The sequence below is a fragment of the Lissotriton helveticus genome, chromosome 9 (genome assembly GCF_964261635.1).
Source record: "Lissotriton helveticus chromosome 9, aLisHel1.1, whole genome shotgun sequence".
Classification (NCBI taxonomy): Eukaryota; Metazoa; Chordata; class Amphibia; order Caudata; family Salamandridae; genus Lissotriton; species Lissotriton helveticus.
In genome coordinates this window covers 688,882,368-688,894,752 of record NC_136070.1, presented here as the reverse complement: position 1 = coordinate 688,894,752, position 12,385 = coordinate 688,882,368, and the positions used below count along the sequence as shown (strand labels likewise).

General features: G+C 47.3%; 1 protein-coding gene across 1 annotated transcript in view; it reads right to left on the bottom strand.

Annotated features, from left to right (window-relative positions):
* Positions 1 to 12,385, bottom strand: part of NAALADL1 (N-acetylated alpha-linked acidic dipeptidase like 1) — a 246,209-nt gene that overhangs the window by 145,431 nt on the left and 88,393 nt on the right. Inside the window, exons 7-10 of the mRNA XM_078660781.1 lie at positions 10,268 to 10,372; positions 9,077 to 9,162; positions 8,367 to 8,486; positions 1,332 to 1,417 (exon numbers count right to left, since the gene is read on the bottom strand). Coding sequence (XP_078516907.1) covers positions 1,332 to 1,417; positions 8,367 to 8,486; positions 9,077 to 9,162; positions 10,268 to 10,372 — 397 coding nt within the window. The remainder of the gene's footprint in view (positions 1 to 1,331; positions 1,418 to 8,366; positions 8,487 to 9,076; positions 9,163 to 10,267; positions 10,373 to 12,385) is intronic.

The following is a 12,385-nucleotide window of genomic DNA, read 5'->3' as shown; positions in this document are numbered from 1 at the left end:
TTTCCAATGCATTCCTATGGGCCAGGAGGCCCATAGGAATGAATGCAAAATAATTTTCAAATTGCGAATTCGCAATTTGCTAATCGCAATTTGAGAATTATTGCAAGGGTGCAGGGGTGTCTCAAAGACACCCTGCTGCACCCCTGAAAAGAACATGTGTGTGCATATGGCGCACATACCTGCCCTATGGGCATGTGTGTGCATCACATGCCACCTTTAAAAATGCCAAATTGTGCATTTTTCGAAGAATTCGCAAGTTACCATCAACTACAAGTTGGTGGTAATTTGCGAATTCTTAACCAAAATTCGCAAGCCAAAAATGCTACATACATAGCATTTAAGGAATCGCAAAATTGCGATTCCCTAAATGCTATGGAAAATAAGGAATCGCACAAGTTTGCAATTCCTTATTTTGGGAATGTTTCATACATCCCAAAACATGCAAAAAGGCCGTTTGCGATTCGCAAAGGCCGAAATTCTGCGAATTTCGGCCTTTGCGAATCACAAAAGGCTTGATACATATGGCCGTCAGTCCCTATATGTTGCCTTTTTGCGAGGTGACATCAGCAAAGGTTAGCACACCAAATGGAGACAGGCTGAAGAGTTTAAGTTCCTGATTTTCATCTCCGTGCTACCTTTCCTACGCACCACCCCAAACACAATTTCCAATTCCTGTGAAGCAGCAACAATTAAAAGGCAATTTGTGGAAAGCATGGATGCACATGACTACGTTGAAGCTTTAGAAAGGAATCCTGAGTGACAGACAATAATCTCCACTGCCTAAGAGTAAACCCTGAGAAATGCCCTTTTTAGAATGCAAAATCCATCATACTGCTGGTCCTTGATTCCTCGCCCATTTGACAAATATGTACAAATCAGCACAAGGTATTTGCCAGTGCTTAATTCGTAAAAAGAATAAGTACCGGGCAACAAGTGTTCAATGTCAGAGACTGCAAAATACCAAGGCTCGATTTTCTTATTTCCTCCTCGTTTCTGTTTAATCCACCACCCTGTCCCTTTAGCTCACTCTTCTCTTAGGCTCCTGCTTCTCCGTTTGGCACGGTTTTTCAGTCTTTCTCTTTTATTTTTTTTCTGTTAGCTGTTAGGGCCTAGGTCAAAATCTGATGGGATCAAACAAGTGCTGGCCCTCGAAAATCAGTGGATCACAAGAACCGGCTCAAATTGAGCACTGGTTTGCTCAAAAGGTCTCACTTTCCCATTAACCGGAAAAAGAAAATCCAGTACGTTTTGTCTTTCGCATAGGACAAAATAGTATCATAGTATGTAAAGCTTAGACTTTCTGATTAGCAGGGCAGCAGAGCCAAAATTACCTCAGTGTACTCGGTGGACCCAATCAGGCCAAACTCTTCGGCTCCCCAGCTGCCAAATATAATAGACCTTCGTGGGCGCCATTTTCCTGTGGGGTATGATGACAAAGGTGGAAAGCGAACACTGTAGCAAATCAACATTAACCAATTAACGTATGTCCTTCATGGTTACACCTTCCAGGGTGGAATCACCCATTCAGGTATCTTAAATTGGACACTTTAGCTGGACCTCGAAAGTGACCCGCTAAGAATGTCTACTCTGTACCCGACAGGCTTTTTATCCATTTCTACTTTGGTCTCTTAGAAGCCATGTTGGAGTCTTGCACTGCTTTCAATGCACACATTTTAGGCGGGATGTGACTCGGAAGCAATGCATGCATTGTTCTATTCTAAGCAGAAAAATATCAAAACCAGACATTTAAAAATGGCCTCTATTAAATCATTTTAGTTTCACCAGAAGTACATATATGTGTTTGTTGGGAAAATAGCACAACTTTAATATAGTACTTTGCAGACGATCCATACACATTGCAGTTAAAATTGTTATTCAGGATTCTTTAAAAATGTTCTGAATTTCCACACAAGAACAAAAATATAGTTCTTACAATTTCCCATCTTCTTGCAAAATCTTTCATGCACCCTGCAATTCCATACAGTTGCAATTATCGCTTTTTTTTCTCTGCTGGAAATCAGTGGAATATATATTTAAGAAGTGTCCACGTGTCAACAAACTGTGTAGGGACAGTTAGAAACACATACAGGGACCGATTCGCAAAAAGCCTGGAATCTGCACCCACTGATTTCGACCTCACCTGGGTGCAAATTCCTGACTTTTTCTAATGTTCTATTACTTACCGGTAATCTTCATTACTCCGGGTCCCGCTGTCCTCGTCCCATTCATTACTAAGTGGAGATAACCATCTCCCGACAGAAAAAAAGGATCAGAAGAATGCTGGGACACTAACCCCACCCCTCCCACCGGGAGTACATAAGGGGTACTTACCCAGCAGTCCTCCTGAACAACCAAGCCCAAAACAGGAAGGCCGGCCGTCCGGGAGGGAGGGCGGGTCATTTATATGGGACGAGGACAACGGGACCCAGAGTAATGAAGATTACAGGTAAGTAATAGAGCATTACCCCCAGGTCCCTTATGTCCTTGTCCCATTCATTACTATGTGGAGAATACCTTAGCAAAAAAGCCGGCCTTCCCAAACCAAACAGAAGCCAACCCAGGAAACACCCCATGGCAGCAACCGCAGGAGGCAAAAGGCAGAACCGGCAAAACCCCAAGCAGGGCCCCCGACAAGAGGGAGCCCCACCAAACCATCGTGCACCCAACAAAACAATGGGAGAACATCCAGACGACCAGACCGACCACCACAGAGGTCAACCAGCCCACAGCAGGAACACCCCACAGCCAACCAGAGAAGGGGAGAGGATGGACACACAAGCCAGCCGAGGCAAGAAGAAACAACAGCAAGGAGGCCACCCAAAGAAAAAGGCCAAGACCCACCAGGTCAGCAAGACAGAATCGGGCAATAGGAGCCAAACCCAGGCACAGAGAACCCATGAAAGCCAAACCCAGGCCCTGGAAAGAAAAGAAACACCCAGGGGACAAGAGGGCCAGAGGAACGCAAAGCCCCAACCAACAAAAACCAAAGCCTGCCCCGGTAAAAAAGGGGCTGAGAAGCCCACCAAGGGCAGGACCAAACCAGAAGAGAAGGGAAGCAAAAGACACGACTCCAGAGAGGCCAGAGGAAAAAAAAAACAGAACCTCACAAAATATCAGCAGGCCTAACAGAAAAGGGCCAGCAACAGCTGACAGACCACGAGCACCCAGCCTGGAAGGCGAGACAGAGCCCACGGACAGGGAAAGAGGGAAAACCAAGGCACCAAGGGACCCAGCACCTCCAAGAAACCCGAGCAGCAAAAACCAACAAGGGCAACCAACCAGGACAAAGAGACCTGGAAAAAACAAAGAGGAAAAGGGAACAGGAGGAACCACAGGAAGCCCAGAACACAGCCCCAGCCAAACCAGAGGAAACCAGAGCAGGAAGCAACAGCCCGAAGAAGGCACACCCCTAACATCAGAGAAGGAGTGCAACCAGACGGACAAACGACCCAGAGACCCCAAGACCAAAGCAAGGGAACCCAAAGGGTGCCAACACCAACCACAGTCAAGCCCAACCAAAGACAGGCCAGGCAGAGAAGACCCCAAACAGCCGAAGCAGAAGGTCAGGGCAAAAACACAGAGGCCAGCGAGACTGAGGGCCGACAACCCCCGGAGGACCCAAAGGAGTGGGACAGGCCCAAACATCACAGCACGGAACCCCAACCCACCAGGGGAGAGGGATCACAGAAGCAAATAGAAGCCAGAGAGGAACGCACAAGCAAACCAAACCCCACAGCCCAGCAAGACCCAAGGCAGGGCACGCGCAGGGGACGAACCCCCAGGGCAAAAAACGGCAACCGGGGATACGTCCGGGAAGCCGAAGTGGAAGCCAAGCAACCCGCACGACCAGAAGGACCCGAAGGCCCAACCCAAAACCTGGGTAAGGCCAAAGAAGGGAAGGCCCCAACAGAGCTCAGGCCAGAGAGCAAACAGCCCCGGCGGCGCCCAAACGAAACCCACGAGGAGGTAAGCAGGGAAACAGGAGAGGGCGACAGATGGAGAACCAAGACGCCACAACGGCAGGAACACACCACACCCACAAGGGACCGGAACCCAAAAGCAGAGGGACCAGCCACCCCACAGGCAGACAAGACACCTGCAAAGAAGTGCCAGGCCACCCAACAAACCACCAAAACAGCCCCATCAGGCAGTCCAGGACTGCAGAAAGAGCGCAACCAGGCAACCCCGAGCAGGTCGCACCAAACAGAAACCAGCAGAAGAGCCAAGAACAGGAGCCAACAACGAGCAGAAGCAACCGCAAGCCTGCAGACCAGGATAGACCGAAACACGGCCCCCGGAATATGAGTACAGGGAAAAGCGGAGGCATAACTCCGGCAAAAAGAACCACCAAAAAGGGAAGGGACAACACCCCCCATACCACAGCGAACCAAGCCAGAGAAAAAAACACTGTAGGCCAGAAGAGACCCAGCGGAGGCCAACAGTACCCGGGGAATCCATCCAGGCAGCAAACAACGTCCATCCAGCAGCATCATGGACACCAGATGAGACCAGAAGAAGCAGGGAGAAATTCCAAAGTAAGAAGCACAGCCAACAGCCAAGAGGCCAAACACAAGACTCCCCAGGGGAAGCCAAAATCCACCAAGGCACCAGAACACCACTCAGCAGCGAGGATCAGAGAGGAGCGACCAGTGCAACCCAAGCACACCGGCAAGGGAGACAGGCCCCGAAAGGAGGCCAGACCAGTCCAGAAACACAGTGCCAGAGTAGCCCGGGGAAGCGGAAAAAGAGGAAACCAACCCCATCCGGAAACCCAAGCGGGTGACCCCACCTAGGAGAGAAGCCAATCCTAGGGAGGAAAGGCCACAGGCAAAAAAACCTCGGAAGCCAGGGCCGCAACAACCCGGCCCAGGACACAGCCAAGGAGCACCAGCACCAAGCCCGAACGACAGGGATAGTGGACAAACAGGACAAAAAGCAGCACAAACAAGCGTGGCAGGAAGAAACACGCAGAGGCGCAGGCAAATGCAACATAGAAAGGGACCTAGAGAGGCAGAACACCAGCAGGAAGACCAAAACAACAACCCGGCACCGCTGCCACAGGCACCATAACCAGCATAAGCCACAGGCAGAGACCCACAGAGGCACTGGAGCCCAGAGCACCACTCCGAGACACAGGGAAGGCCAAGGCAAGGCCAGGGGCGAGAAAGCCAGAGAGGGAACTCAGCAAAAAGGAGGAGAGGGAGCCACAAATACACCTCCTTCCCCCCCAAGAAATGGGGATAAGCAGAGCACCCACCGGAATTCGAAGGCCACAGCCCCCGCAAACCCGGAGGGGAGGTCGGGACACCACCAAGAACAAGGCCCCCACCCGACAGACAGCCCAAGGCAGCCAGGAAGGCAACGCCAGAGCCGAGAAGAAAGAGCACAGCCCCGAAGTACAAGGAGAAGACCGCAGTGCAAATCCACCTTGCAACAGGGCCCGAGCCAAAGGCACAACGAAGGCAGAAACTAGGACACGAGTGGAGCCCAACAACCGGCCCCAGCCCACCAGGACGAGCCAGTCCAAAGTGAGGAAAAGGCAGGAGCTCAAGGAAAAGGAAGCAAAAAACACAGCCCGTCCACGGCCACACCGACAGACACCCCGACACCAAAGTGCAGGAGAAGCAAAAAAAAGTGCCACAAGCACGCCCCCCGGGGACCAAGCGAAGACCTTCAAAACAAAACCGGGGAACCATCAGAGTCCGCGCCGAAAGTGCATCCCTCCAGGTCAGAACCCACAGCATACATGAAGCACACAAGTGTGCAACGGAGCAAAGGCGTGAGCGCAGGCCGTCTAGGCCGCAGCCCAGCGTGCCACAAGAGGATGTACAAACATCAGGGAGCACACAAAGACACAGCACACCACACTGCAAGGCAGAAACAGGAGAGATGCCCAGAGCAACGGTCGGGATAACAAACATGGGACTCCAGCCCACAAAATACGGTAGCATCAAGAAGCACAACCCCAACGGAGCGTCCAGAAACACAGCAACAGCCAAGCCACTCAGGAGGCCATGGTGCATGTGCAGCACCTGAGGCGCAGCCCCCCACATGCCAGAAGATCAAGGTCAGAAAGAGAACAGGAGGGAAAACCACCAAATACCCAAAGGCGTACAGACGGACACACCCCACATCACGAGGCCCGAGCAGAGAGTATGAATGGCACTCAGGAGGCCCCGGGTCCAATACCCAGCATCCCCAGACCAATGTCACGTACACATCGCAATGAGGCATAAGAGGTTGAGTGCATCTGCGGGAAACTGAACCTGTGAACAGGAAGCCAAGCACAAACACCTGCAGTGAATGCATCAGTATCCAGAGTCAGCACACCACCATAACAAAGGCTCCAAATGTCAGAAGACAGAAACAAAGTACGACATCATGAGGAGTCCTCACCTAAGTGTTAATTCCAAAATGGGTAGCGGAGGTTGTTAGCTGGCTATAACTTAGCGCTTCCTCCTGATGCAGGCCTATATATGTTTCATGGTAGCCTCCAACAGCTGCTATTGCCTTCAGATCAGCATAGTGCATGTTTGCAGGGTGGACTCCCTGTGGCTAGCCACCCGCAGCTTGAGAAAACAGGAACACGTCGTGCGAAGCTCGCACCAGCGCGAGACGTGGAACAGAGCGATCCAGCCCATCAGGAGCGGAGCGAGGCACAGGGGCCCCAAACACCCGTCAGTGGCAGCGCTGGAGGCAGAGGCACTCATGACGGAGCTGCAGAGGGAGGCAAGTAAGGGAGGCAGAAGGACAAAGAAAGAGCCCGACATGCAGGAAGAGAACAAAACCTCCGCTATGCGGGACTTACCCGGAGTGGAGGCCGGAACACCCACAGGAACAAGGCCCCCACTCTAACATCCGGCTCTGGAAATCCACGAGACAGAAAGCGCAGCGCGTCTCCCACCCGGCCAGGCCACAGAAAGATGCGCTCAGCGACCCGGAAGAAACCCTCCGGAGGCGGCGCACCAATCGCAAAGGGCCGGCAATCAGGATTTCCAGCCAGGAACAGCCCCGCCTCCCAGCAAGCCCGACAGGCCAGGAGGCAGACTAACGGGAAAAAAAACACCCGCAAAGCCAGGCAGCCGGGCGGGGGAAGATAAGAAGAAGTGCATGCCACCCCAGCCCAGCAGGAGCAGCACCAGCATCCAAGACCAATCTGTCAACAGACAGAAAAAAGAACAGGGGGACTGCTGGGTAAGTACCCCTTATGTACTCCTGGTGGGAGGGGCGGGGTTAGTGTCCCAGCATTCTTCTGATCCTTTTTTTCTGTCGGAGATGGTTATTTCCACATAGTAATAAATGGGACGAGGACATAAGGGACCTGGGGTTTGAGATTCTTCACAGGTTACACGTTTTTCCGTACAGAGGATTAATTTCCTCTGCACCCCCACCAATTTGAAGGTGTGCTTTTCCACAGCAGTATGCTGTAAATGAATTTACTCCTACCCTTGACTTGAGTTAATGTCAACCTTTTTGGAAGGAGTCACAGAAGAGATTGTGAATACCCAAATAGGTAAATTTCTGAGTGTTCCCAAACTTACAGGCAGGGCTGAACTAGCCCAATTGAACAAACAAATTGACGCCGAGTTGGGTGTTTTAGGGGTGAATTAAAAGAGGGCTCACCATGTATCCAATCTGAAAAATATAATGGATAGGAGCCACACACGTTCCTATAAACTATAGATATTGTGCCCCTCTAAATCCTACTGGAGATGGTCGTATTCCATCCCTAAACTAATTTTGTTCAGTATGAGACTGGAATGAGCACATTAATGAGAGCTGATAGTAGCTCACATTCCACTTCTGTTAAGTGGGCTTCTCATCACCGAACACCCCCTCTCGTCCAAGCCCCACCCCAGCTAGTGGGTTTACTTGCAATACAACTTTCTTGTAAGTTAATGCATTTACAAGTGCATAACAAATGTTTATATACATTAGAAAAGTAGTTTAACACTCATAAGAAAAAGTTACTCCTATGTGAAAGTCTGGCATGGATTAAGAAGTAGCTTTGAGAACTTGGCCACAGTATTCTTTGAACAAAATCGCAAAATAATTTTAAAAAACCCCACAATGTATCTGGTAATCAACCAGTCATAAAGGGACTATAATACGTATAGAAAACTATAATTCTTTCTGCACTCATTTCTAGAAATAATCATGAAATGAATTCAGAATTTGTTTTACTTTTCTAGCTTCGTTTCTACGGATGTTGACAATTAAATAACCAGGAACTGGGCTTAATGCAAAATTCTAACAGGAGAATCGTCATTACGGTATGTAGAAGCAACTACAATTTCAAAATGGCGAACCAGATGCACAAATTATACACCTACAGCTATATCACATAGTTACTAGCAGCTCCTCACCTTCTTTCAGCTTTTTCCCCAGCACCCTGGTGATTTCCAGCATGACAGCAGTGCCGCTGCTGGGGTCGATGGCGCCATGGACCCAGCTATCTCTGTGATTGCCATACATGACATAGCGGTCTGAAAAAAAGGATTTTCAATCAAGCTAGAAAGGCAGGTCTTCCAAAAATTGTCTGCTGGGGTAAACAGTTGGGGCACTGAAAGAATTCAATAGTCTGTCACCCAAATACAGCGCGTTATTTTTTATTGTTCGGAACATTACAATAATGATATAACATAGTATTTTTCCTATGTAGGAGTGAATGTATTCCCCTTTTGTAATGCCCCATATTGCAGTAATTGGTCCAAACTGGTGAAAACAAATACAAAAGGAAGTGGTGGCGGCTGTAAATTTGTCGTAAGACAAGTTAGCAAGTAGAGCACTTAATTTGAAAGCCCTGTTTAACCAACAGATCACCTTAGGACTTAGGTTAACACTACTTCTGAGGTTGATAAAATGAGTCAAGTTGAGTTGAACATTGATAACCTTGCGATTTACTGCATTATCACAGGGCGAAACTGTGATAATAAGTGCTCGAGTTTAAAGGTTTCCGACAACAATAAATAAGTCATTATGTTTTGCGGAAGCTATATAATCTTGACATTGTTTCGTAAAAATTCTTATCTAGCCCATGAATATACAGTTAAGGAGAAAATAGAAACACACTCACCGGGCTCGACACTCCCTCGGATCATGCCCATCACGTTAGCCGACTTTCGGATCTCTCTGTAGTTGTAGACGTTCACCTGGACATCACTGTAAGAGAGATGGTGAGAGGCGAGAGAGCATGTAGGCAAAGTATACTATCTGCCTATCGAGTGGAAAAGTTATAGTGACATATTAGTGTAGAATTCATTATTTTTCGTCAATTTATATGACTCCTATTCTAAGGTTTAGAACTTAAACAAGGAGTGAGAAAACAGGAAATTACGGAAATGAGCGAAAATGTCAATAGAAGCGATTAAAAAATAGTGGCTGAATTTAAGAAGCAAAGTTCCAGGTAAGTCATATTTTTTAAAAGAAAAATATGGGACTAAGATGAGGAACATTCCCATCAATTCATAGGTTCAAACAGAGCACCACGAGTCACCTGGGAACTCCGAGTTCATTTCTAACTAAGGGGTACAAGATTGGGCATCAAGGGCTGGGCACAGAAGAGATTGGCCAACCAGTACAGTATAGTTGGCATGCCATTGAAGGTAAATACAGCAGGATACAGCTGTGGCTGGGAACAGGCAGAGAAAATAAGGTGGTATGATGAAAGCAGTGTAATGGAAGAATGCATAGCAGAATGTTGGCGTTGTTCTGTGGAAAAGATTCTGACCAGGTCAACCTTAAGATGACTGAAGTGATGGCACCTAACTAAACTACTTATGTAGAACCAGAACCAGAACTGAAGTCTTTCATGCACAAGGAAGACAATGCCCCACGGCAGGTAGTACAACAACTTTCCAGAGATTTCAAGATCACAGCGACCGTACACATTACAGAGGAGTCTTCATCTCAACAGAGTCCATCAACTTCATACTTATCAATAACTCTACAGTGATATCATTAATTTTACAGAGAATTCAACAACATCACAGAGTTAAGTAAATTCGCAAAGTTCAGAAAGATTACAAAGAGTACTGAAGCTTCACATAAGGTTCAGAAAAGGTAGAGACTTGGGCAACATTACAAAAAGTTTATAATGTGAGTGGATGTCAAACCCTCCTTATGTAGCAGTCTTGAGCGGAAAAAACCACTTGTGCCTAAATGATGAACACAGCACACGATTTTGTACACATTTCTGTGCCACCTATGCCTATCTGTAAGCTCATTTCATAGGCTACAACAGCAGTCAAACAGAATGTCTACATACCTGTTGTTAGGAAAGGTCCCTTGATCCCGGAAGCCTGGTCCTAGGGGATAGTCACAGCCCAAGGATCCCTGCCATGTTTCATAAGCTTTGGGCCCACCCAGCTGGCTAAAGAAGTCAAAAGAGGTATGATCATAATGTCATATAGGAACACACTCTGTATTCTATTGACATTCTATGCCCTGCTTTCTGTCTGTCAGCACAATGAGTCCATTCTTTTCATATATGAAAATAAAAAATGAGAAGTGAATGAGAGACTTGTGGGCTGATTTAGGGCTTGGCAGACAGTACTCCATCCATCAGGATGGCTGAGGACATTACCTCCACCACCCTGAAGGACTACCATCCACCAAATTTAGAGATACCCGCCAGCCCAGCAATCATCTGTGTACATTAAAAGGCATGACCATTACAGCAGTTTTTTTCAAGGGACAAATATTTGGTGGAAGACTGCCATCAGTTTTGATGCTCATTCGGCATAATTTTCCATTTTTTTTTCATAAACAAACTTCCAAAGTGGAGTTTCTTCCTGAAAAACAAGAAGCTAATGATTCCTATACTTTTGTAGTTTTTCTTCCAGATTGTTGACGTCATTATTTTAAAATGTACCTCACAGTCAGTTTTTACCCAGCACTGACGGACTCTAAAAAAAGGACACTACAACATCTAGACTAAAAAGGGCTGTGGAATGTTGTTCTTTTGACAGCCCCTACTCCATTGGGCCATCGGAGGAAGCTTTCTGGCAGTAGAGCCAACAGGGGCTCTGTTGAGGGAAAAGCTTAAGGTCCACCCATCTCTAAATGAGGAGGGCAAAACCAGGGTTTGGCGAACATGGTACTGCTTCATGTTTTGTAATGGAGCACCATGTCTGCCAAACTCTAAATCAGGCCCTTAGTGAAAAGTTTAGTGAGAGCATAAAAGCGGCTGGAGCAGAGCAATAATTAAAAATATTGTTTCTTTATGTTGGAATAAATTGGTATTTCATGAAAGTATCTGACATTGAGAACATAATTCATATTTATTGCTATGCTCCTGACTTTTTATCCTAGGATAATAAATACTCCTTATATGCCATTTAATGATTGTGATTTGCATACTGTATTTCAGCTTACCATGTTTTGGGAATTTAAAGTAGGATTCTAAACATGTGGAATCATGCTTGTATTAATTACTTTTGTTGAAGTTTATATTACATGATATTGTATATCTGAAATAAGGTATAAGGTATGATGTTGCACATAGTGTTGCAAAGAACAAGGGACAGGGTGGAAGTTCCGGTAAAATTATTACTGTGAGAGATTGGGCTGTTGGTTGACTGGGGTGTGAGCCCTGGTCAAGCAGCAACGACAATCCGTGCCAGGGTGAGGCACAAGACAACCCTAAATTAACTTGTGCTTAACACTCTAGTATCTTGGCACAGAGCAGTCAGGATGTACTTAGAGGCAATATGTAAAGTATTTGTGCAACACTTAAAACAATTATAAAGTGAAAACACCACACCAAAAGGCTCCCACAACAAGTTAGAAAATTAGGATTATTTGTCAATAAATAAATCACAACAACAAAAATCCAATCAGTAAAACTGGAGATATGCAATTTTAATGATTTCAGTGAAAATAGTGCCAAAAAGCACAAAGCACCAACGGTGGACAGCTGGTCACGCTGGACTGGGACAAAGTCACAAGTTCAGGCTCACCGCAATGTAGTGCGGGCCAGCTACAGGGACCCTGAAGGCCAGCTGAACAAAGAACTTAAATACTGGTTTGCAGGACGTTGCAAGGAGCCATGTCAAAGATGCGTTGCGCAGCTGAAGTTATTTGTCAGTTCCGAAATGTGGCAAGTCCTGCATCATCATTTACGATCCCATCGACATGGGCTTGCGATGCGAAGTCTGGCTTCGAGGAAGAATTGCGCAGTTGGGGTGATGCATTGCAAGGCTGGGATGTGGAGTCCAGCGTTGAGGCTGCGTTGATGAGGGATGCAAGGGCCTGCGCTGAGGCTGTATTGCGTAGCGGCGATTCCGATGGGGTGAAGGGCGGCGATGCAGGTCTTTCTGGCAGTACTAATTCATACAGCAGCAAGGCGTTGGTTTTGCTTGGGGTTGCACTGTGCAGCAGAAGA